At 39.2% G+C, this 24,944-nt stretch overlaps 2 protein-coding genes across 6 annotated transcripts in view; one reads left to right on the top strand and one right to left on the bottom strand.

Moving 5' to 3' along the window:
- The window catches only part of LOC102964283 (Golgi pH regulator), a 59,234-nt gene extending 41,086 nt beyond the window's left edge, over nucleotides 1-18,148 (top strand). For both annotated transcript variants that reach the window (XM_007092565.3, XM_042993955.1), the window contains 5 exons: nucleotides 503-595; nucleotides 13,879-13,974; nucleotides 16,105-16,194; nucleotides 17,307-17,372; nucleotides 17,506-18,148. In XM_007092565.3, coding sequence (XP_007092627.1) covers nucleotides 503-595; nucleotides 13,879-13,974; nucleotides 16,105-16,194; nucleotides 17,307-17,372; nucleotides 17,506-17,712 — 552 coding nt within the window. In that variant the 3' untranslated portion in view covers nucleotides 17,713-18,148. The remainder of the gene's footprint in view (nucleotides 1-502; nucleotides 596-13,878; nucleotides 13,975-16,104; nucleotides 16,195-17,306; nucleotides 17,373-17,505) is intronic.
- A 441-nt stretch (nucleotides 18,149-18,589) lies between these two features.
- The window catches only part of PDZK1 (PDZ domain containing 1), a 58,806-nt gene continuing 52,451 nt past the window's right edge, over nucleotides 18,590-24,944 (bottom strand). For all 4 annotated transcript variants that reach the window (XM_042993953.1, XM_042993954.1, XM_007092569.3 and 1 more), the window contains 2 exons: nucleotides 20,468-20,758; nucleotides 18,590-19,164 (listed from right to left, as the gene is read on the bottom strand). In XM_042993953.1, the coding sequence (XP_042849887.1) occupies nucleotides 19,111-19,164; nucleotides 20,468-20,758 (345 nt within the window). In that variant the 3' untranslated portion in view covers nucleotides 18,590-19,110. The remainder of the gene's footprint in view (nucleotides 19,165-20,467; nucleotides 20,759-24,944) is intronic.

The following is a 24,944-nucleotide window of genomic DNA, read 5'->3' on the forward strand; positions in this document are numbered from 1 at the left end:
AATGCCATATAATTTATGTAAAAATGCCATATAATTTAAGTATGTAAAATCTATTAGCTAAGGTCATTCAAACTATTTTTATCCTTTTGAAGTATCACTTCATTGGAATAGCCATAATATAGAGGTAGCATAGGCTTTGAAGACCGACTTGAGCTTCAATTCCCCTACTCACTATCTGTGTGACCTTGGGCAAGTTATCTAACACCCCCCCCCCCACCCCGTAAGCCTCAGTTTTCTCCTGTGTAAGATTAAGATAATAGAACATAGAAAAGTTGTTATAAAAATTAAAGGAGATAATGTATGTAAGGTGTTTATCCCAGTTTGGTGCTTAAAGTAAGCGTTCAATAAATGTTTCCCACTAGCATTATTTTAATATTATGAAGCCATGTGTGGGTTTTTCGCTCTGGCAAAACAGTGATTCATAGAGGCAGGAATGTTTTAGCTGAGTATAAAGTTTACATTTTGCTGGGACTAACCATGTTCTGTATTTGTTTTCCCTCAGGAGAGAATAGAATATTCCAAAACTTTTAAGGGAAAATACTTCAATTTTCTGGGTTACTTTTTCTCTATTTACTGTGTTTGGAAAATTTTCATGGTAAGTATATTAGTTTTAACTGTCAGGGTTTAGGTTATTTTCCCTGGTAATGGCAGAGAGAAAAGTAGGTTTGTAAATTCTAAATCCAAAGGAGTCAACAGAGAATGATATCGTTCACATCCCCGAGCCTGACTCTCCCCCTTTTCTTTTTAAAAAAAGTTTTTTAATGTTTGGGATGCGTGGGTGGCTCGGCCGGTTAAGCGTCCAACTTCTGCTCAGATCATGATTTCATGGTTCATGGGTTTGAGCCCCACGTTGAGCTCTGTGCTGACAGCTCAGAGGCTGGAGCCTCCTTCAGATTCTGGGTCTCCCTGTCTCTCTACCCTTCTCATGCTTGTGCACGTTCTCTCTCAAAAATAAATAAACATTAAAAAAAAATTTTTTTTAACTTAATGTTTATTTATTTTGAGAGAGAGGGAGGGAGAATGAGCAGGGGAGGGGCAGAGAGGGAGGGAGAGAGAATCCTCAACAGCCTCCACGTTGTCAATTCTGAGCTCGAAGCAGGGTGCAATCTCATGGACCGTGAGATCATGACCTGAGCCGAAATCAACAGTTGGATGCTTAAGGGACTGAGCCACACCCAGGTGCCCCTCCCCCCACATCTCATTTTTATGTCACATAGAAAAGAGGAATTGTATTTTTCTTCAGTCAGAAATCATTAGTAAGGTCTTAGTTTATAAACTACATGAAAGGAATACAAAGGTTTTTTTATTTTACACTCTGCTTTCCATATTACCCATGAGTATATCTATGTAATACAATCCCTACCTTCAGCTCAGAACAGAAACTACTTCTCCTTTTTAATCATCTGTATATACCTAAAAAAATTAAATACAAAGTAAATTCCGAAACATTATTTCTACAGATAAATTCATCTTATGTGGCACTCTCAATGCCATATTCTTTATGTGCATTTTGTGTACATTCATTTTGTGTCTCATCTGTAGGTATTCGTGGATTTCAGTGTGATTACAGAAAAGGCTGATTGGACTTTCTGTTTTGGTGACTTTCCTACTGGGGCTGTGTTTGCACAAAGAGGAGCTTTGTCAGCTTGTTAATTTTGATCAGTATAGATGAATGGAAGATTCTGGATTTTAATGGATCTAATGTTATAATAAATTGATGTCAATGCCTATTCAGAGGACCTTTTTAAATCCTGATTCATTCAGTGGAGAAGATAAATGAAGATAGTATGTTCAATTAACTAAGCTACTAAAAAGTTTTTCCCAAGACATAGCCTTTAGAGGAGCATATCATTTTTAACAGCTTTATGGAGGTGTAATTGACATTCAGTAAAGTGCACATATTTAAAGGGTATAGTTGGGTAAGTTTTGACCTATGTATACACCTGTCCAACAACTATCACCACACTTTGGAGAGAACATACCCATCCATCACTTCCAAAAGCTTCCTTGTACCCCCTTGTAATGTCTCTCTCATGTGTCCCCAGGTAACCACTTATATTTTCTAGAATTTTATGTATATAGAGTCTTAAATTATGTACCCTTTTTCTGTCTGGCAGCTTTTACTCAGCATAATTACTTTATGTTTCATTCATGTTATCGTGTGGTCAATAGTTTATTCCTTCTCATTGCTGAGTAGTATTCCGTTGTGTTGTTGTACCACAGTCTGTTTATCTGTTCACCTGCTGATGGGTATTTGTTTCCACTTTGGGGATGTTACAAATACAGCTGCTGTGAACATCTGTGTACAAGTTTGTATGTGGACATGTGCTCTCTTTCCTGTTATGAGGAAACACTTAGGCTAGGTCACATGGCAAATGTATGAAATGGCCAAACTTTTCCAAAGAGGTTGTACCCTATTACATTCCCACCTGCAGTGTTTGAGAATTTCGTTTACTCCACATCCGTGCTGACATTTTGTAGTCAGTCTTTTAGACATTCTAATAGGTATGAGGTGGCATTGAATTGTTTAATTTGTATTTTCCTAATGCCTAATGATGTTGAACAACTTTTCATGTGTTGATTTGCCACCTGTATATGTGAGAGGGTGGGGTAACTATTTGCCATCTTTTAAATTAGGCTTCTTTTTTATTGGGTTTTGTATATTTTTCACTGCATTCTGGAAACCCTTTATCAAATGTGATTTTCACATATTCTCTCCCAGTCACTGGCTTGGCTTGTCATTCTCTTAGTAGTATCTTTCAAAGAATTGAAATTCTTAATTTCGATGAAGTCTGCTGTATCTTTTGTTTTCTATCATGGGTTATGCTTTTGGTGTTGTATCTAAGAAATCTTGGCCTAACCCAAGGTCACAAAGATATTTTTCTTGTCTTATTCTATACATTTTATAGTTTGAGGTTTTTACATTTAGGTCCATGATCCATCTGGTGTTAATTTTCTCATATGATGTTGGAGTGTGGATCCAAGTTCATTTTTTTCGCAGAGATATCTACTTGTTGTAGCACCATTTGTGGAAAAGATTATCCTTCCTCCATTGAATTGACTTTGCAATTTTGTCAAAAACTAATTGACCATATATTTTTCCTATTTGTTTTTTCCTATTGATATATATGTTAATAAGTCTTGAAATAAATAATACTCTTTTTTTCTCCTTTTTTAAAATTTGTTTTGGCCATTCTGTGCCCTTTGCATTTCCATATGAATTTTAGAATCAGTTTTTAATTACTGCTGAATACAAAAATACCTGCTGAAATATGTATTAGAATGTCATTGAATCTTCAGATCAATTTGACTTAATTTTGACTTAATATTGAGTCTTACAATTCATGAACACGGTGTAACCATTTATTTAGATCTTCTGTAGTTTCACTCAGCATTGTTTATAGTTTTTAGTGTATAGATCTTTTACATTTTTCAGATTTATCTCAAATATATTTTTGATGCTATTATAAATGGGAATGTTTTTATAATTTCAGTTTCTGAGTGTTACTAGATACACAATTGTATCTAGTATAATTATGTAGTTACACAGTTGATTCTTGTCTGTTGATTTCATATCCTGCAACCTTGCTAAACCCGCTTATTTTTAAAGTTTTTTGTAGATTTCATAGGATTTTTTCTACATAGACAATCTGTTCTCTGCAAATACAGTTTTGCTTCCTTGTTATTTTTCTGGATGCCTTTTATTTCTTTTCTTCCCTTCCCTTCCCTTCCCTTCCCTTCCCTTCCCTTCCCTTCCCTTCCCTTCCCCTTCTACTCCCCTCCCCTTCCCCTCCCCTTCCTCTCCCCTCCCCTCCCCTCCATTCCCTTCCCTTCCCTTCCCTACCCTTCCCCTCCCTCCCCTCCCTCCCCTCCCCTCCCCTCCCCTCCCCTCCTGTCCCGTCCCATCCCATCCCATCCCATCCCATCCCATCCCATCCCATTCTATCTCATGTTTCTTCTCCTTCAGCCATATCACACCAAAGTACAAAATTAAACAAGTGGTAAGAGCAGTCATCCTAATCTTGTTCTTCATTTTAGGGGGAAAGCATCCAGTCTTATGCCATGAAGTATGGTGTTAGCTGTTGGCTTTTCCTAGATGCCCTTTATCTGGTTGAGGAAGTCCCTTCTATTCATAGTTTCTTGAGTGTTTTTAATCATGAACACGTGTTTGATTTTGTCAAATGCTTTTTCTGCATCTATTGAGAGGACCATATGATATTTTTTCTTTTTAGTTGGCTTGTATAGTATACTACATTGATTCAAAATGTAGCATTTCAGATGTGTGTTGTATTTTTATTTCATTCAGTTCAAAATATGTATAATTCCTTTTCCTTGACTCATGGGTTATTTAGAAGTATGTTATCCAATATTTGGTGATCAGAGGAATATCATCCTGTAATTGATTTCAAGTTTAAACCGTGTGATCTGAGAACGTACTTTGATTTGTCTTAAATTTGATCTCTTCAAATTTATTGAGACTTGTTTTCTGCCCAGAATATTTTCAACCATGGCTAATATCCATCCCTTGTGCACTTGAGTAGAATGTGTATTTTGCTCTTGCTGGTTAGAATGTTGTATAAATCTCAATTAGATCAAGTTGGTTGGTAGTATTGTTAGTTTTCTGTATCCTTGCTGATTTTTCTATCTTCTCAGTTATTGAGAGGAGGTGATGACATTTCAAACCATTGTTATGGATTTGTCTATTTCTCTTTTTAGTTCTCTGTGCTTTGTGCATTTTTTTTTACTTATAATTAACATACAATGTTAGTTTCAGGTGTACAATATATTTGATTCAACAATTCAATACATTGCTGAGTGCTCACCACTATAAGTATGGTCACCATCTGTTGCCATACGATGTTATACAATATTATAGACCATATTCTCTATGCTGTGCATTGCATCTCTGTGACTTATTTATTTTATAACTAAGAATTTGTGCCTCTTAATCCCCTTTATCCATTTCACACATTCCTTTACTTACCTGCCTTCTGGCAACCGCCAGTTTGTTATATGTATTTAAGAGTCTGTTTACTTCTTTGTTCATTTGTTTTAAGATTCTGCATGTAAGTAAAATCGGGTGTTCTTTCTTTCCTTGTCTGACTTATTTCACTTAGCATCATACCCTCTAGGACCATCCACGTTATTGCAAATGGCTAGACCACATTCTTTTTTGTGGCTAAGTAATATTCCATTGTATAAATACATCATATCTTTTTTATCCATTCATCTATTTTTTTTTTAATTTTTTTTTTCAACGTTTTTTATTTATTTTTGGGACAGAGAGAGAGACAGAGCATGAACGGGGGAGGGGCAGAGAGAGAGGGAGACACAGAATTGGAAACAGGCTCCAGGCTCCGAGCCATCAGCCCAGAGCCTGACGCGGGGCTCGAACTCACGGACCGCGAGATCGTGACCTGGCTGAAGTCGGACGCTCAACCGACTGCGCCACCCAGGCGCCCCTATCCATTCATCTATTGATGGGCACTTGGGTTGCTTCTATATCTCCGCTGTTGTAAATAATGCTGCAGTAAATATAGGGATGCCTATAGTTTTTCAAATTAGCATTTTCATACTCTTTCTGTAAATACCCAGTAGCAGGATTACTGGATCATATGGTATTTTTATTTTTAATTTTTTGAAAAACCTCCATACTGTTTTCCACAGTGGCTATACCAATTAACGTTCCCACCAACACTGCATAAGGGTTCCTTTTACTTTACATCCTCACCAACACTTGTTATTTCTTGTCTTTTTTATTCTAGGCATTCTGGCAGGTGTAAGGTGATGTCTTATTGTGGTTTTGATTTGCAGTTCCCTGATGACTAGTGATGTTGAACATCTTTTCAAGTGTTTGCGGGCCATCTCTTTGTCTTCTTTGGAAAAATACCTCTTTAGTTCCTCTGCCCACTTTTTAATTGGATTGTGTTTGGGGTGTTGAGTTGTATAAGTTCTTTATATATTTTGGATATTAATCCCTTATCAGATACATCATTTGCAAATACCTTTTCCGTTCAGTAGGTTGCCCTTTTGTTTTGTTAATGATTTCTTTCACTGTGCAAAAGCTTCTTACTTTGGTGTAGTCCTAGTAGTTAATGTTTGTTTTTGTTTCGCTTGCCTTGCAAGACATATTTACAAAAATGTTGCTATGATCAGAGTAATTACTGCCTATGTTTTCTTCTAGGAGTTTTACGGTTTCAGATCTCACATTTAGATACGTAATCCACTTTTAGTTTATTTTTGTATGTAGTATAAGAAAGTGGTCCAGTTTCATTCTTTTGCATATAGCTGTCCAGTTTTCCCAACACCATTTATTGAAGAGACAGTCTTTTCTCCACTGTGTATTCTTGCCTCCTTTGTCATAGATTAATTGACCGTATAAGCATGGGTTTGTTTCTCAGCTCTCTATTTAGTTCTATTGATCTAGCTGTCTGTTTATGTGCCATTACCATACTGTTTTGATTACTACAGTTTAGTAGCATATCTTGAACTCCAGGATTGTGAGACCTCCAACGTTGTTCTTTTTCACGATTGCTTTGGCTGTTCAGGGTGTTCCGTGGTTCCATACAGAAGTTAGGATTATTCGTTCTAGTTCTGTGAAAAATACAGTCAGTACTTAGACAGGGATTGCTTGAATCTGTAGATTGCTATGGGTAGCATGGACGTTTTAATAATGCTGATTCTTTCAGTCCTTGAGCACAGAATAACTTTCCATTTGTTTTTGTTGCCTTCAATTTCTTTCATCAATATTTTATAGTTTTCAGAGTACAGGTCTTTATCTCCTTGTTTAAGTTTATTCCTAGATCGTCTTTTTTGGTGCAGTTGTAAATAGGATTGTTTTCTTTTCTTTCTGGTACTTCATTATTAGTGTATAGAAATGCAACCAATTTCTGTATATTAATTTTATACCTGCAACTTTACTGAATTTATTTATAAGTTCTAATAGTTTTTGGTGGCGTCTCTGAGGGTTTCTGTATGTATTATTATGTCATCTGCAGCCAGTTTAACGTCTTCCTTATCATTCTGAATGCTTTCTATTTCTTTTTCTTATCTGACTGCTGGAACTAGGACTTCAATATTAATGTTGAATAAAAGTGGTGAAAGTGGACATCCTTGTCTTCTTCCCAGTCTTAGAGGAAAAGCTCCGTTTTTCACCATTGAGTATGGTGTTAGGTGTACATTTTTCATATATGGCCTTTATTATGCTGACGTTTGTTCCTCTAACCCCACTTTGTTCCCTCTAAAACCACTTTATCATGAATGGATGTTGTATTTTCTCAAATGCTTTTTCTGCATCTATTGAGATGAGCATATGGTTTTTATCCTTTATTTTGTTGATTTGGTTTATCATGTTTGATTTGTAAATACTGGATCACCCTGGTATTCCTGGAATAAATTCTGCTTGATCACGGTGGACAGTTTTTTTTAAGAGTATTATTGAATTCAGTCTGCTAAAATTTGTTAAGGAATTTTGTATATATGTACATCAGAAATATTGGCCTGTAGGGGCGCCTGGGTGGCTCAGTCGGTTAAGCAGCCGACTTCGGCTCAGGTCATGATCTCGTGGTCAGTGAGTTCAAGCCCCGCGTCAAGCTCTGTGCTGACAGCTCAGAGCCTGGAGCCTGTTTCAGATTCTGTGTCTCCCTCTCTCTGACCCTCCCCCGTTCATGCTCTGTCTCTCTCTGTCTCAAAAAAAAAAAAAGAAATATTGGCCCGTAGCTTTTTTGTTTGTTTGTTTTTGTAGTGTCTGTCTGGTCTTGGTATCAGGGATTTTAAATGCTGGCCTCATAGAGTGAATTTAGAAGTTTCCCTCCTCTTCTATTTTTTGAAATCATTTGAGAAGAATAGGTATTAACTCTCTTTCTTTCTTTCTATAGATAGTGTTACATTAGTTTAAGGTGTACAACAAGCATGGAATATCTTTCCATTTGATTCATCTTCACTTTTTTTCATCAGTGCTTTATAGTTTTCACAGTGTAGGTCTTTCGCCTCTTTCGTGTTAAGTCTTTGTTAAATGTTTGGTAGAATTCACCTGTGGGACGATGTGATCCTGGGCTTCTGTTGTTGTTGTTGTTTTATTATTATTATTGATTGAATTTCATTGCTACTAATTGCTCTGTTTAGATTTTCTATTTCTTCCTGATTCAGTTTTGGAGGATTATATGTTTCTAGGAATTTATCCATTTCTTCTAGGTTGTCCAGTTTGTTGGCATAGTTTTTCATTATAGTCTCTTCTTTCTAAAAAAAATTTTTTTAATGCTTATTTATTTTTGAGAGAGACAGAGACAGAATGCGAGTGGGTTAGGGGCAGAGAGAGAGGGAGACAGAATCCAAAGCAGACTCCAGGCTCCAAGCTGTCAGCACAGAGCCCAACGCGGGGCTCAAACTCACGAGCTGTGAGATCAGGACCTGAGCCGAAGTCGGTGGCTCAACCAACTGAGCCACCCAGGCACCCCCGTTATAGTCTCTTCTATTCCTTTGTATTTCTGTCGTGTCAATGGTTATTTCTCCTCCTTTATTTCTGATTTTGAGTCTTCTCTCTTGATGAGTCTGGCTAAAGGTTTATCAATTTTGTTGATCTTTTCAAAGAAACAGGTTCTGGTTTCATTGGATTTGTGGGGTTTTGGTTTTGTGTGGGGTTTTTTTTTCCCTCTATTTCATTTATTTCTGCTCTAATCTTTATTGCTTCCTTCCTTCTGCTAGCTGTGGGCTTTGTTCTTTCAAAGTCTAGCTCTTTTAGGTGTGAGGTTAGATTATTTGAGATTTTTTGTTTGTTTCTTGAGTTAGTTTTGTATTGCTATGAAATTCCCTCTTAGAATGGCTTTCTTTACTGCATCTCAAAGACTTGGAACCATCGTGTTTTCATTTTCATTTGTCTCCTTGTATTCTTTTTTATTTCCTCCTTGATTCCTTGGTTGACCCATTCATTGTGTAGGAGCATGCTATTTAGCCTCCATGTATTGGTATTCTTTTTAGATTTTTTTCTTGTGATCAATTTTTAGTTTCATATCATTGTGGTTGGAAAAGATGCATGATATGATCTCAGTCTTCTTACATTTATTGAGATTGTTTGTGGCCTAACATGTTATCTATCCTGGGGACTGTTCAATGGGTACTTGAATGTGTATTCAATGGTTTTTTGGATGGGATGTTCAGTATGTCTTTTTTAAGTCCATTTGGTCTAATATGTTGTTCAAAGCCACTGTTTGCTTATTGTTTTCTGTCTGGATAATCTACATTGATATAGGTGGAGTGTTAGTTGTCTGTTATTATTTATGTATTTAGGTACTCCTGTGTTGAGGGCATAGATATTTAGTTGTTATATACTCTTATTTGATTGACCCCTTTATGATTATGTAGTGGCTTTCTTTGTCTCTTGCTATAGTCTTTGTTTTAAAGTCTACTTTATCTAATGTAAGTATTGCTACTCTACCTTTTTTTTCTACCTTTTGCATGGTGCATTTTTTCCAGCCCTTCATGTTCAGTCTGTATGTGTCTTTAGGTCTGAAGTAAGCCTCTTAAAGGAGCATATAGATGGGTCTTGGTTTTTTATCCATTCAGTCACCCTCTGTCTTTTGATTAGAGAATTTAGACCATTTACATTCAAAGTAATTATTGAGGGGCGCCTGAGTGGCTCAGTTGGTTGAATGTCAGACTCTTGATTTCAGCTCAGGTCATGATCCCAGAGTTATGGGATCAAGCCCATATCGGGCTCCACGCTGAGAATGGAGCCTGCATAAGATTCTCTCTCTCCCTTCTTCTGCCCTTCTCCCCCGCTCATGTGCATGCTATGAGCATGCACTGTCTGTGTCTGTCTGTCTGTCTCTAAATAAATATAGATAGATAGATAGATAGATAGATAGATAGATAGATAGATACTTATGTACTTCTTGCCATTTTGTTCATTGTTTCTGGTTGTTTTTGTAGTACTCTGCTCTTTTCTTCTTCTGTTACTCTCTTCCCTTGTGTTTTGTTGGTTTTCTTTAGTGTTATGCTTGGATTCCTTTCTTTTTACTTTATGTATCTATTGTAGGATTTTGATTTGTGATTGGCATTAGGTTTATATATAACATCTTAGGTGTATAGCAGTCTGTAAAGTTGATCAAACTTAAGTTCGAGCTTAAGTTCACACACACTCTAAAAGTACATTTTTATTCCCTCTCCACATTTTATGTAGATGATGTCATATTTTACATCTCTTTATTTTGTGTATTCCTTGACTGGTTTTTGTAGACATAATTGATTTTATTACTTTTGTTCCATACTGGCTTTACAAGTGATTAATCTATTATGTGTAGAATTTTTTTAAGTTTATTTATTTATTTTCAGAGTGCACACGGGCAGGGGAGAAGCGGGGCGGGGGGTGGTGGCAATGGGGGGAGAGAGAATCCCAAGCAAGCTTTCATTGTCAGCTCAGAGCCCAATGCAGGGGTCAGTCCCTGCATTGAGTGAGATCATGGTGTGAGCTGAGATCGAGAGTTGGACACTCAACCAACTGAGCCACCCAGGTGCCCCTCTACTGTCTATTATATGTTTGCTTTTACCTGTGAAAGTTTTTCCTTTCATAATTTTCTCCTAATTATGGCCTTTTCTTTCCACTCAAAGAATTCCCTTTGACATTTCTTGTAAGGCTTATTTAGTGGTGATTTCATCCTTGAACTTTTGTCTGGGAAACTTTTTGTATCTTTTTTTATTCTGAATGATAGTCTTGCTTGTAGAGTATTCTTGGTTCCAGGTCTTCCTTCCAGTACTTTGAATATATCATGCCACTGCCTTCTGGCCTACAAAGTTTCTGGTGAAAAATCAACTAATAGCTTTGTAGGGTTCCCCTTCTGTAGTAACTGGTTTTATTTTTCTCTTGCTGCTTTTTTTTAAATTTTTTTTTAATGTTTATTTATTTTTGAAGGAGAGAGAGACAGAGTGGGAGTGGGGGAGGGGCAGAGAGAGAGGGAGACACAGAATCGGAAGCAGGCTCTGGCCTCTGAGCTGTCAGCACAGAGCCCAACGCGGGGCTCGAACCCATGAACTGTGAGATCATGACCTGAGCCGAAGTCGGACACTCGACCGACTGAGCCACCCAGGCACCCCTCTTGCTGCTTTTAAAATTCTCTCTTTATCATTACTTCCTGCTATTTTCATTATTATACATCTTGGTGTGGACCTCTTTGGGTTAATCTTGTTAGGGGCTCTCTGTGCTTTCTGGATTCGGATGTCTGTTTCCTTCCCCAGATTAGACAAGTTTTTAGCTGTTATTTCTTCAAAGACGTTTTCTGCCCCCTTCTCTCTCTCTTCTCCTTCTGGGATCCCTATAATATGAATGTTATTACGCTTGATGGTGTTGCTGAGTTCCTTTAACCTTTTCTCATTTTTTATTCCTTTTTTTTCCTTTTTGCTGTTTAGCTTTGTTGCTTTCCGTTACCCTGTCTTCCAGATTGCTGATCCATTCTGCATCCTCTGATCTGCCCTTCCCTCTAGTGTGCTTTTTTTAATTTTAGTTATTGCATTCTTCATCTCTAGTTCTTTTTTATGTTTTTGTTGAAGTTCTCCTTGAGTTCATCCACTTTTTCTCAAGTCCAATGAGTATCTTTATGACCATTGCTTTGAATTCTTTATCTAGGTATATTGCCTATCTCAGTTTGATTAGCTCTTTTGCTGTGATTTTGTCCTGTGCTTTCATTTGGGACATATTCCTCTGTCTCCTCATTTTATCTAGCTCTCTGTTTGTTTCTGTGTATTGGGGGCCAGCTGTGACTCCTGGTCTTGATAGTAATGGCCTTGTGTAGAAGAGACCCGGTGGTGCCCTGTAGTGCAGTGTCCCTGGTCACCAAAACCAGGTGCTCCAAGGGTGTCTCCTCTGTGGGAAACATGCGCCCTACTGCTGTGGCTGAGTTGCATTTGCCTTCAGCCCAGATGGCTGCAGTGACCTGCCCTGCCTGCTCTGGGCACACTGGGCAAGGTTTTGTCCCTGCACAGCCAACTAAGAGGCTCAGCTGCTGGAACTATGGGCACACTGATGTAATCTCTCCCCTTCCCCAAGACAGCAGTCCCTCTGGAGTGGTGCTGGTCCCTGCTAAGACTGCTTGTAGTAGGGCAGGAGCTGTGCTAGAGGGCCACCTGCCGAGGCAGGCAGGTCCCCAGGTGACCATGGGGCCAGGGCACTTGGTGCTGGCGAGATAGGTAGGGAGTATTAGCCCTGGTGCCCACAGGTGTCTGGCTATCTAGGCTGGGGGAGGAGAAGAGAAATGGTGCCCAGCAGTTTTGTTCTTGAAGTCTCCCTGCGCCTCCAGCACATACTGAGATTAATAAATGAATATTCTTCACATATACCCTGGGCACTTTTCAAACTGCTGCTTCTTTGCTGTCTCTCAGGCCAAGTTATTTATTCTAGATCTTCAAGGGCAGGGTCTTCGTTTCCTATTGCCCTCTGGCTCTTCCAGAGTTAGGCCTTGCTAATTTTTAAAGTACCTGGAGTTTAGCCCTGCTGATTTTACAAGCTCCCAAAGTTAAGCCCCACTGGTTTTCAAAGCCACATGTTACCGGAATTCCTCATCCCACTGCCTGGGGTGCCTAGGGTGGGGTCTGATCCTCTCCTCTGTGCTTGTGGTGTCCCTCCTGTTTGTGGTTAGTCTCACAGACGGGTGGGGGTTGGTTCCCAACCGTGTCTCAGCCCCTCCTACCCTTTTCAATGTGGCCTCCCAACACTTAACTGTGGATGGTCTGTTCTGCCAATCTTCCGGTGGTTTTCAGAGTAGAGTTAGTTGCACAGATAATAGCTGTTATCTTGATGTGTTTGAGACACGGTGAGCTCAGTATCCTCCTACTCTACCATCTTCCTGATACCTCTGCTTCATGTATTTTAAAGCTCTGTTATTTGGTACATGCACCTTCTGGGTCATTTTGAACCCCTTATTGAAATGACCCTTTTAATCTCTGGCAGTATTTTCTGCTATGAAATCTACTTTGATATTAATACAGACTTCTCTTTCTCTTTACTAGTGTTAGTATATCTTCTTCCATTCTTTTACTTTTAACCTATTTGTATATTTATATTTAAAGTGGATTTTTATAAACAACATACAGTTGGGTCTTGCTTTTTATCCAGTCTTACAGTCTCTGCCATTTAATTGGCATGTTTAGACCAAGATCTACAGCTCACAGATCAAATCCAACCACCACCTGCCTTTGTAAATAAAGTTTTACTGGAAATACAGCCAAGGCCATTCATCTACGTATCATCTGTGGCTACTATCACTACAGTGTCAGAGTTTGCCAACCCTGGTTTAGACCATTTACATTTAATGCAATTATTAATATGGTTAGGTTGAAAACAGCCATGTTGTTATTATGTTTTTTATTTGTCCCATCTGTTCTTTTTTCCATTTTTTCTTTGTTTCTGCCTTCTTTTGGATTAATTGGATATTTTTCATAATTCCATCTGATCTCTTATTGCCTTGTTAGCTGTAACTCTCTTTTCATTATTTTAGTGATTGCTCTTAGAGCATTCAGAAAATAACCAGAGGGAATGACCCTGGAATTCCTTGATTTCACTCTAACTGTATCACCAGAATGTTACCTTTCTGACTTCTGTTAACCGAAGGTATACATGCCATATGCCATAGCCTTTTTTTCTCTTTATTCTTTACAGAAAAGATAGGGTACATAAGGACTTTTGTTTGCCTATATGTGAATAACTATAATAGATGTTTTATATGTGATTTAGATTGAGAGTAGAATTGAATTTTTAAGAACATCTACCTATAGGATAGGTAGGATGGAACATCTACCTGTAGGATGTTATATTAATTCATTATTTTGAGTCACTTTTTGAAATAGTGATTATTGAGATGCTCTAATATATAAAGGTCTGTGTCTTTACAGGCAACGATTAATATCGTTTTTGACCGGGTTGGGAAAACTGATCCTGTCACAAGAGGCATTGAGATCACTGTGAATTATCTGGGGATCCAATTTGATGTAAGAATTAAGTCTGTTTTTGTTCTTCCCATTCTCCATTGTTTTTTGACATATTCTTATAGCAAATTTGTAAAGGGCATAAAACCGTGATGGCTGGTACTTATTACTGACTTAGATGCCGATTATTTCTATAGTTCGTCTTCTGCTTTTCTGTAGCTGACTGCTCCTCACCAGTTTCTCCCCACCAAATATTAGATACTTCTCTCTGTGATATATAATGAGATCTTCAAATCCAAAACTCACCTTTGATTCCTCTAGTAGAAAATTAACTACTAATTAGCGTTCCACGTTAGAAGTGAAATTATGTCTGCTGTAAAAAATTTATCTTTATCAATTAATTAATGTGGACTTTGAGCTAAAGATGGTAAGTGTAACCCGTGCAGTTTTAATTCTCTTTCTACCTGTTTTATGATACCACTATCATTAAACACTCTTGTCCCGATTTATGTTTTCTGTCTTTATTAATAGAAGAGTATATTTAAAAAATATATATATATACATATATATATATGTGTGTGTGTGTGTGTGTGTGTGTGTGTGTGTGTGTGTATACACACACACACATATATATATATAGCCAATGATTCTAGTTGATTAGCACTTTGATAGTAAGCCCAGAGTCATGCTCTTAGTCCCTGTGAGGACCATTTAGCTGGGCTAGGATCCTAGTGACAGACTGCATGCTACCCCCAGCCATCCGTCTCAGCTGGACATGCTCCTGGTAGCTAGATGCTGGATAAAATGAAAATGAACCAGAGCAAAATGAGCTCCAGTCCTTGAGAAACAATTCAAAGCACATGTTTTTGTTTTTGTTTTTAATGTTTTTATTTATTTTTGAAGGAGAGAGAGAGAGACAAGAGCATGAGCAGGGGAGGAACAGAGAGAGAGGGAGACACAGAATCCGAAGCAGGCTCCAGGCTCTGAGCTGTCAGCACAGAGCCCAACGCGGGGCTTGAACCCACGAACTGTGAGATCATGACCTGAGCCGAAGTTGGACACTTAACTGACTGAGCCACCCAGGCACCCCAAAGCACGTTTTTTGATGATAAACCAATGGTGTAAACTTTTTCACATGAAGGAACATGGTACCTTTCGTTCAAGTAGTTTATAAAATATCCCATAACCCATGCTTCACTGTTGTTACATATGTGTTTTCTTCTCCTCTTTTCATTTTTTCCTGGGCTCAGTTATTAGAAGTGTTCTTCCTTATGAGTGCTTTGTGAGGCTACTTAGTTGCTGTGTGTGTGTATATATATATTTAATCTACAATTCATCTGCATACTCCACGTTTCAGAATTCTGAGTAACACCTTTAGATGTTAGTAATAGCACTTCCCTGGCAGCTACTTTTCAGACCCGAATCAAGCACAGGGTTCCAAAGCTGCCTGCCACTATGAAGCAGTCCAAGAGGAGAAAAAGGTACCCTCGTGTAATTCAAGTGAAGGTCAATTATGTCCTAGACTGTAGCTGAGAATGTTTACATATTCTTTTATTATAAAAAGAATAATTTCTTAAAGTTATGGGCAATGAGGGGACTATCCTTCACAGATGTTAAAAGTAATTTAGCTGCTATTTAATTTCCTTTTAATCTGTGCTTTTCACATAATACATTGAAGCTACATCATTAGCTCCATCTCTGTTTCCTCAGACTGACTAGTGTTATTTTCATCACTCCACTGCACTTGCTTCCGTCCTGTCTTGATTAAGTCTCATTAAGATATCCACTGCAGGGATGCCTATGTGACTCAGTTAAGTGTCTGACTCTTGATTTCAGCTCAGGTCATGATCTCATAGTTGGTGAGTTCAAGCCCCGCGTCGGGCCCGCTCTGCGCTAACAGTGCAGAGCCTGCTTGAAATTCTCTCCCTCTCTCTGCCCTCCCCCACTCATGCTCCTTTTCTCTCGCTCAAATAAACATTAAAAAAAAAAAAAAAAGATTTGCACTGCCACCTTCTTAGGTGTTGTTAGTTGCACCTTACTTTTCTCCCTCCCTAAAAAAAATTTTTTTAATCAGGTAGGGCCCGATGAAGTACCCTCTCACAGTCACATAAGCAATCAGAATGCATCAGGAGAATAGCCTTCACGTGTCTCTCAACAGAGATTTCACACTTTTCCTTCTTTCTATGGTGGCAGGTGAAGTTCTGGTCTCAACACATTTCCTTCATTCTGGTTGGAATCATCATCGTTACATCTATCCGAGGACTGCTGATCACTCTTACCAAGGTAGGTTGTATCATTGAGTTTAAATTTCTTATTTGCTTAATTACACGTGGCACCACAAGATAATTTTACCTAATTAAGATTTCTGCCTTCTGAGATCTTAAACAACAGTCACAAATAGTTGGATTTACATCCCACGCCCATCAGATGTGTACTTTTACCAAAGGTCATAGAACGAGATCATGGTCCGTTGCGTTCACTGATACGGCACCAGCATCTGGGAACAGAAGCTGGCATGCAGTAGGTGTTCCAGGGATACTTGGAATGGATGAAGAAGACTGGAGGTATTTGGGTTAGAATTTGAGTATTTGAGGTGTTTGAGGTTAGAATAACTGTGAGGGTCCCTTATAAGGAGGACATGGGAGTAGGAGAAGCAGAATGTTTGGCTATTTTCTGACAACACAGGAAGGCTTCATGGAGGCAGAAGGTAAATTTTCTCTTGGAGACGAGGTGGGGAATCTTGAAATCCAAGAAGGGTTTGAATGAAACGAGTGAAGAGGTTGGGAGAGGAGGAGGAAGGATGGATCTACAGGCATCTCGCACAATTTTGGAAAGAGCTCAGGAGCCTAGTAATAATTATAAGAGCTTGGAGTGGCCTGAGGTAATCTGCTGTATTATTTCATAATGATATGAAAGTCATATGTGTCACATAATTTCTGACAAACTTGATACAGATTGGAATCCCTTCATGTCATAACATAATTCTTAAAACCCCCAAATATCCCTCTGAGCACAACACAGCAAGCAGTCTGTTTCTCTTCATGGCGTTAACTGTATCAGTTGTTCCCTATGGGATTGCTGCATGGAAGAGACTTTATTTTTTTAAGGTTTATTCATTTTCGAGAGACAGAGCATGAGCATGAGCAGGGGAGGGGCAGAGAGAGAGAGGGAGACACAGAATCCGAAGCAGGCTCCAGGCTCCGAGCTGTCAGCACAGAGCCCGACGCAGGGCTCAGACCCATGAACTATGAGATCAAGACCTGAGCTAAAGTCGGACACTTAACCGACCGAGTCACCCAGGCGCCCTGGGAAGAGACATTTTTAATTATGCTACTTAATGTTCTTGACACAGGTGTCTAGCAGTACCGCATAAATTCTCCTCCCTTTCTTGACAGTTCTTTTATGCCATCTCTAGCAGTAAGTCCTCCAACGTCATTGTCCTGCTGTTAGCACAGATAATGGTGAGTTTCACGAACTAGCTTTATGATTACAACTGTAAAATACCAGAAGTGTTTTGTACTTCTGAATATTTTAACAATTCCCTTTGATCCCTGACCACAAAGTGACCTCTGGGTTAATTTGTTTAACTTCTAGGGCATGTACTTTGTCTCCTCTGTGCTGCTGATTCGAATGAGCATGCCTCTAGAATATCGTACCATAATCACCGAAGTCCTGGGGGAACTACAGTTCAACTTCTATCACCGTTGGTTTGATGTGATCTTCCTGGTCAGTGCTCTCTCCAGCATACTGTTCCTCTATTTGGCTCACAAACAGGCGCCAGAGAAGCATATGGCACCTTGAACTCATGCCTGTTACAGACTGCTACGGGCCAGTAGCGTCAGAATTTGGATTTAAGAGAAAACAATGGAGGGGACCAGGGCCTAATATTTTTTAAACAATCAAAACACTGAGGTAGCAGATTCTACCTCCAGCTTATGCCTTCCTCCTCAGCTGATACTGTGATCATGTAGCATTAGCTAGAACGTGAGCGTGAAGTAAACTCAAGCTAGCCCTCAGCGGAGCGCATCCCACATGGGTTTGAGGCTGATGCAGCATGGCGGAAGAGGGGTGGAAAAGAGCCAAGAAACTAGTCTGGGAGAATACACTGGAGCCCTAGGGTAAGGGGAAGTCTGAGGTAGCTGGGCCAAACACACAGGATCTCTGTCAAGGCTCACACGGAGGAGGTTCTGGCTTTCCCTTAAGATTGACAATCATTAAAATCAGATTGGAACCCTTTGGCCTTAGCTTCATTTTATCAAGGATAGCTTGGTAGTGTGCTTGTGTGATCTAACGTGAGTTGGCATCCCCCAGCCAACCCCCGCCCCATAAAAGTTACCAACAGGTTATCTGTTCTTGTCCGGGGATGGAATGGTGTGCTACTGAAATAGATTCTACTGAGAGAGGTCAGGTATATCATCTTTATTGATTTCCTTTTAAGTCCGTATTTGAGAGTGAATTACTGTGCATTCAAGTTGGTGATGATGTCTCAGTTTTTTTTTTTCTTTCCATCTGCCCCTTCGTGCTGTGGGGTAAAACAATGAATAACTGTTAACTGGAATAAGTTTTCCTATTGTAGACCCTACTTTTCTCCATCTGTGAAAGGAAAATGTTGGAAGGTTTATAGAATATTCAGAAATGCAATTTAAGGAAATCCTGAATTTTATTGTGCTGGGACTTCCAGAGGCAAAATGAAAGTTAAAGCATAAAAGCAAGTTTACCAAAAACAAAAGCACTATTAAGGTTTGATCAGCTAACAAGGAAGACTCTAAAGGCATTCTTAATGGCATCTGTTTTAGCAACCACAACATTCTTACAAAACGATAATTTTAATAGGCTTATCTGCTCAGATACTATAATGAGCTCTCACGTGTACAGATTTGTGAATCATCTTTGGTGCTCAAGGAGCCTATAGAATTAAGAGACAGCATCACACAAAGAAATGTAGTTAAATTGAAGCTTGAAAGAGATCACTTGAAAAGAATCTGGTTCCTGCCTTAAGTTGACCATAAATAAGCCATCTATTGCGGTATCTGCCCCCAAGGCAAATGACAACAGAAGACAGTCACACGTGATGAACTGGTTCCCAGAGGAGCTCTTCTCTAACAGAGACAGTAAATGGGTGGCAGCTCATTCCTTGGGAAAGGATTCTTTCTGAACGCCCAGAAACAGCTGTCAGCCAAAGCCACATATTTGCTCCCATCACATCTCTGTGTCTTCAGAATTGGAAGAAGAATGTGAGGCTGTACTGTGCGCCTGTGCAAAAGAGAACAAAAGATCTGTAAGTGCGAGTATGAATGTCAGCAGTTGCATGACTTGAGGCAGGGAGAAGAGTCCCTCACTAGAAGCCAGGTAATCTGGATTTTACACTTGGCTTTGTTTCCAGCTTGCTGTTTGACACTAACAAATTTCTTAATGTCTACATATCTTTTCTATAAAGCTAGCACAGTCCTATAATTGACTTGCTATAGAGCTATCACTGAATTTTTTAAAGACAACTAGAATGCTTTCTTTGTGAAGCAGTCACGAATGCAAGGTCAGTGGCTACCATGTGTGCTGTGGTCTGAATGTATGTCTCCAAAATTCGTCTATTGAAATACTAACCCTGAGGTCAGGTGATGATATTAGGAGGTAGGACCTTTGGGCGGTGATTAAGTCATGAGGGCAGAGCCTTTGTGGTTGGGTTTAATGTCTTATAAGAGAGCCCCACCCCCCCACGCCCAGAGCTCCCTATCCCCTTCTACCATGTGAGGACATTGCAAGAAGTTGGCAGTTTGCAGCCTGGAAGAGGGCCTTCTCCGGACCCGAAAGCTGTCAGTGCCCTGATCTTGGATTTGCCAGCCTTCAGAACTATAAGAAATAAATCTGTGTTGTTTATAAGCCATCCAGTGTATGGTCTTTTATTATAGCCCCCCAGACTAAGTGGGTATTCATTAACAAATAGCATTTAATTTATATTACCAATAATTAATTGTAAATATAAAGGTAGTAGAAAGAAGAATGATGCAAAAGACTTATCAAGGAATTTAATCCAAATACAGAGTAATGCTTATTCCTCCCTAGCAATAATACACCGCCAATGATCTTAAAAACAACATGTCCCTAAACACCACGGTTCATTTTCATGCTTACCATTAACCAGGCCCTGTTTGAAGTGCTTTAGTAGTCTTAGATAATATAATCCTAATAACAGTCCTACAAATCCTCCTTGTTTTACAGGTGGGGATAATGAGGCAAAGAGAGAATAAATCCATTTGCCCAAGGGCGTTAAGTGACAGAACCAGAATTTGTACATAGCTAGTCTGATTCAGGTTCTTCTGGTGGTTCCATTATAATTTTGATAAACTTACCTTCTCTGGACAGTTACTGTCAACTCCATGCTATGAAAAAGAAACTTGTCCTCATACAACTTCCTCTCCACCAAAATGACTTATCTTTACATTGTAATTTTCTAGTATTCTAGGAAATCTGTGGCAAACATAGACCTGAGGTGTACTTATGAAAGACTTTATCATACTCTGATAGGTTAGATCACTGAGAGAAACCTATCACCACTCACTCGTTCTTTTGCCACGTGTGAGTCGTGCTCTGGTTCTGCCAATGTTCCTTCTTTGGCATCAGGGGGAGCATCCAGTGGATCAGCCATAGAGGAAACGATAGGGATTTTCTTAGCCTGGAAATAATCATAGGCCTTCTTTCCACAGACTAAGAGTGTGACATTCTTCCCACTATTCTGGATTCTGTCCACCACTTTCTCATAGGGTTCTTCCAGCACCTTCCCTCCATTCACTTCGATGATGATATCCTCATCCTCCAGCCCTGCCAGTTCGGCAGGGCTGCCCTTCTGCACCTGTGAAAAAGAGGTTCTGAATTATCACTTCCAGGCACAGATAAGGGAATGTTAGATTGGCTTCCCTTCAGAGGAAAGAGGGCTTTGAGAATTTCTTCTTAACCATGTTATTTCTCCTTGAGGTACAGAAGAAAGGCACTCTAATGCTTTTCTGCTTCTCAAAGCTTCAACTTCCATATTCAAATGAATACCATTGGAGGGGTCCAAGATGATAGCACAAGACTCTGAACTCACCCCACCCCCCTCAGGGACACCAAATCTACACCTACATACAGAGCAATTCTTCCTAAAGAACTGAGGGCTGATTGAACAGTATCTGCACAACAAAGGATAGAGAGACCACATAAGGAACAGCAGGAGACATGGAGGCACGGTCATGATCAAAACCGCGCTGCACGAGCGACAGAGCACGGAGGGGTCTGCACACAGACTGGGGCGCACCAAAAAAGCAGTTTAAAGAGCAGCTGGACTAACTGAAGGGAACCAACTCACTAATCCTAGAGCATCCACCAAATGGGAGGGAAACTGCTGAACTTCTCCAGCGTCACAGCTACTGGCAGGTACCACTGTTTACATTCCGTCTCTACCTTGATAGTGCAGATGGGCCCAGGGCCAGGCACTCTAGCCATCCTGCCACCTTGGCAAGCCCTTGGACCTTAGCCCACACCAGCGCAAGGCAGCCCCAGGATGGCACCCACCAGGACACCCTCAGCCTTTGCCTGCTACAGCTCCAGCTGTGCTGCCAGGGCACAAAGCACCCCAAAATACCATCCCCCGCCCTCAGCCCAGGCCTGCTTCAGCCATGCCACTGACGCTGGCTCCAACCAAAGCCACCAGGCAGACACAGTCTGCAATGGGGACATTTCTACACAAGGCCACTCCTTTAAGACAGAGAGAGGTGGCTGTTTTGCCTAATTCATAGAAACAAACACCAAAAGTCAAACAAAATGAGAACAAAAAATATGCTCCAAATGGAAAGAAGACAAAACTTAAAGAACTGAACAAAATGGAGATGAGCAATCAACCTGCTGAGTGAATGAACTCAGAACTTACAGAATATATTTTCTATCTCTTTAACTCTGATTGGTTTTTTAAAATAACTGGAAAAAATACACCAGAGGGAATCAACAGATGATACAGAAGAATCAGGTAAGTGATCTGCAAAGACAGGTAATGTGGAAAGCACCCAAACTGAGCAACAAAAAGAAAAAAATTGTAATTGAGTTTAGGTTAAGGAATCTCTGGGAAAATCTCAAGCATAGTAACACTCATGTCATTCCTGTCAGAAAGGGACAGAGAGCCTATTTGAAGAAATAATAGCTGAAAACCTCCCTAAAACCTGGGGAGACACTCAGGTCCAGGAGAGCCCCAAACAAGATGAACCCAAGGAGGAACACCAAGACCCATAATAAATTAAATCTCAAAGATTAAAGATAGAGAATCTTAAAGGCAGCTAGCTACATACAAGGGAAATGCCGTGAGGCTCTCAACTGATTTTTCAGTAGTAACTTTGAGCTAGATGCCACTCTCCCTCGGGCCTGTAAAGGGCTCAAAGGAAAAAACCTACATGCAAGAATGTTCTACCAACCAAGATTATTTTCAGAATTGAAGGGGAAAGAGTTTCCCATACAAAAGTTAAGGAAATCACAACCCTTAAGTTAGCCTTGTAAGAAATGTTGAAGGACCTGGTCTAAGCAGAAAAGGCCATAACTAGAAGAAAATTATGAAAGGAAAAAATTTCACCAATAAAAGCAAACCTATAGTAAAGGTGGTAATCAGTCACTTATAAACCTAATATGAAAGTTGAAACACAAAAGTAGTAAAATCAATCATATCTTTAAAAAAAAATAAGGAATTTACAAAATAAAAAGATGTGTAAAAGAAGTTAAATGTGGAGAGGAGGGAATAAACATGTGCTTTTAGAATATACTTGAATTTAAGTGACCATCAACTTAATATACACTGCTATATATTTAGGATGTTATGTAGGGACTTCATGGTAACCATAAACCAAAAACTATAATTGATACACAAAAAATTAGAAAGGAATCCAAGCATAACACAAAAGTCATCAATCACAAGGGAAGAGAACAAAAGAAAGAAACAGAAGAACTACAAAAATAGCCAGAAAACAAGTAACAAAATGTCAGTAGGTACATGCCTATCAATAACTACTTTAAATGTAAATGGTCTAAATGCTCCAATCAAAAGAGGGTAACTGAAGGGATATAAAAACAAGACCCATCTATATGCTGCCTCTAGGAGACTCACTTCAGGCCTAAAGACACAGGCTGAAAGTGAAGGGCTAGAAAACATATACCATGCAAATGAAGCAGGGGACTGGGGGAGAAGCCAGGGTAGCAATACTTACATTAGATAAGATAGACTTTTTTTAATAAGTTTGGTTTTTTTTTTTAATGTTGATTGACTTTTGAGAGAGGCAGAGAGAGAAGCAGACACAGAATCCAAAGTAGGCTCCAGGCTCTGAGCTGTCAGCACTGAGCCCAACATGGGGCTCAAAACTACAAACCATGAGATCATGACCTGAGCTGAGGTTGGACACTTAACCAACTGAGCCACCCAGGAACCCCAATAAAATAGACTTTAAAACAGACTATAGCTAGAGACAAAGAAAGGCACTACATAATGATAAAAGGAACAATCCAACATGTAACAATTATAAATATCTATGCACCCAACATAGCACCAAAATACATAAAGCAATTTTTAATATACATAAAAGGAGAAATTGACAGTAATACAATAACAGGTGATTTATAACACTCCACTTAGATCAGTGGATATATCATCCAGACAGAAATCAATAAGAAAATGGGGGCTTTGAACAACACATTAGACCAGATAGACTTAACAGGTATATACAGAACATTCCATCCAAAAACTGCTAAATACACATTCTTTTCAAGTATATATTGAACATTCCCCAAGATCGCATGTTAGGCCACAAGACAAGTCTCAATAAATTTAAGATTGAAATCATATCCTACATCTTTTCCAACCACCACAGTATGAAACTAGAAATCACAAAAAAAAATCTAAAAAGAACACCAATATGGAGTTTGCTACTCCATGTAGCTACTAAACAATGAATGGGTCAACCAAGAAATCAAGAAGGGGGAAAAAAAACAAAAACATGAAGACAAATGAAAATAAAGACACAATTCAAAGTCTTTGGGATGTAGTAAAAAGCAGTGCTAAGAAGCTTATAGAGATACTGCCCTAAGAAATAAGAAAATTCTCAATTTAGCCTTCTACCTGAAAAAGCTAGAAAAGGACCAAAACCCAAAGTTAGTAGAAGGAAGGAAATAAAGATCTGAGTGGAAATAGAGATGACAAAAATAGAAAAGATCAATGAAATCAAGACCTACTTCTCTGAAATATAAACAAAATTGTGTACCTTTAGGCAGACTCATCAAGAAAGGACTCAAAATGAGAAATGAAAGAACTTACCAGCAACAGCATAGAAATACAAAGGATTATAAGAGACTATTATGAAAACTTAGAAGCCAATAAATGGGACAACCTTCCCTCTTGCCACTTTTATCCAACACAACACTGGAAAACCTAGGCATAAGAATCAGACAAGAAAAAAGAAATCAATGCATCCAAATTGATAAGGCAAAAGTAAAATTATTATTTGCAGATGACATACTATACATAGAAAACCCTATAGACTCCACCAAAGAAACTATCACTATTTGTGGGTTCAAGCCCTGTGTCGGGCTCTGTGCTGACAGCTCAGAGCCTGGAGCCTGCTTCAGATTCTGTGTCTCCCTCTCTCTGCCTCTCCCCTGCTCACACTCTTTCCCTCTCTCAAAAATAAATAAACATTAAAAAAAATTTTTTTTAAGATATAGTACAAAGCTACAGTAATCAAAACAGTGTTGTACTGGCACAAACAATAGACACATAGATCAATAGAACAGAATAGAGAGGCGAGAAATGATCCCACGCTTATTTGGTCAATTAATCTACAACAAAGGAGGCAAGAATATACAGTGGAGAAAAGACAGCCTCTTCAATAATGGGGCTGTGAAAACTGGACAGCTACATGCAAAACAACGAAACTGGACCACTTTCTCACACCATACACAAAAATAAACTCAAAATGAATTAAAGACCTAAATGAGAAACCTGAGACCATAAAAATCCTAGAAGAAAACGT

The sequence above is a fragment of the Panthera tigris genome, chromosome C1 (assembly GCF_018350195.1).
Source record: "Panthera tigris isolate Pti1 chromosome C1, P.tigris_Pti1_mat1.1, whole genome shotgun sequence".
In the NCBI taxonomy this organism is placed as follows: Eukaryota; Metazoa; Chordata; class Mammalia; order Carnivora; family Felidae; genus Panthera; species Panthera tigris.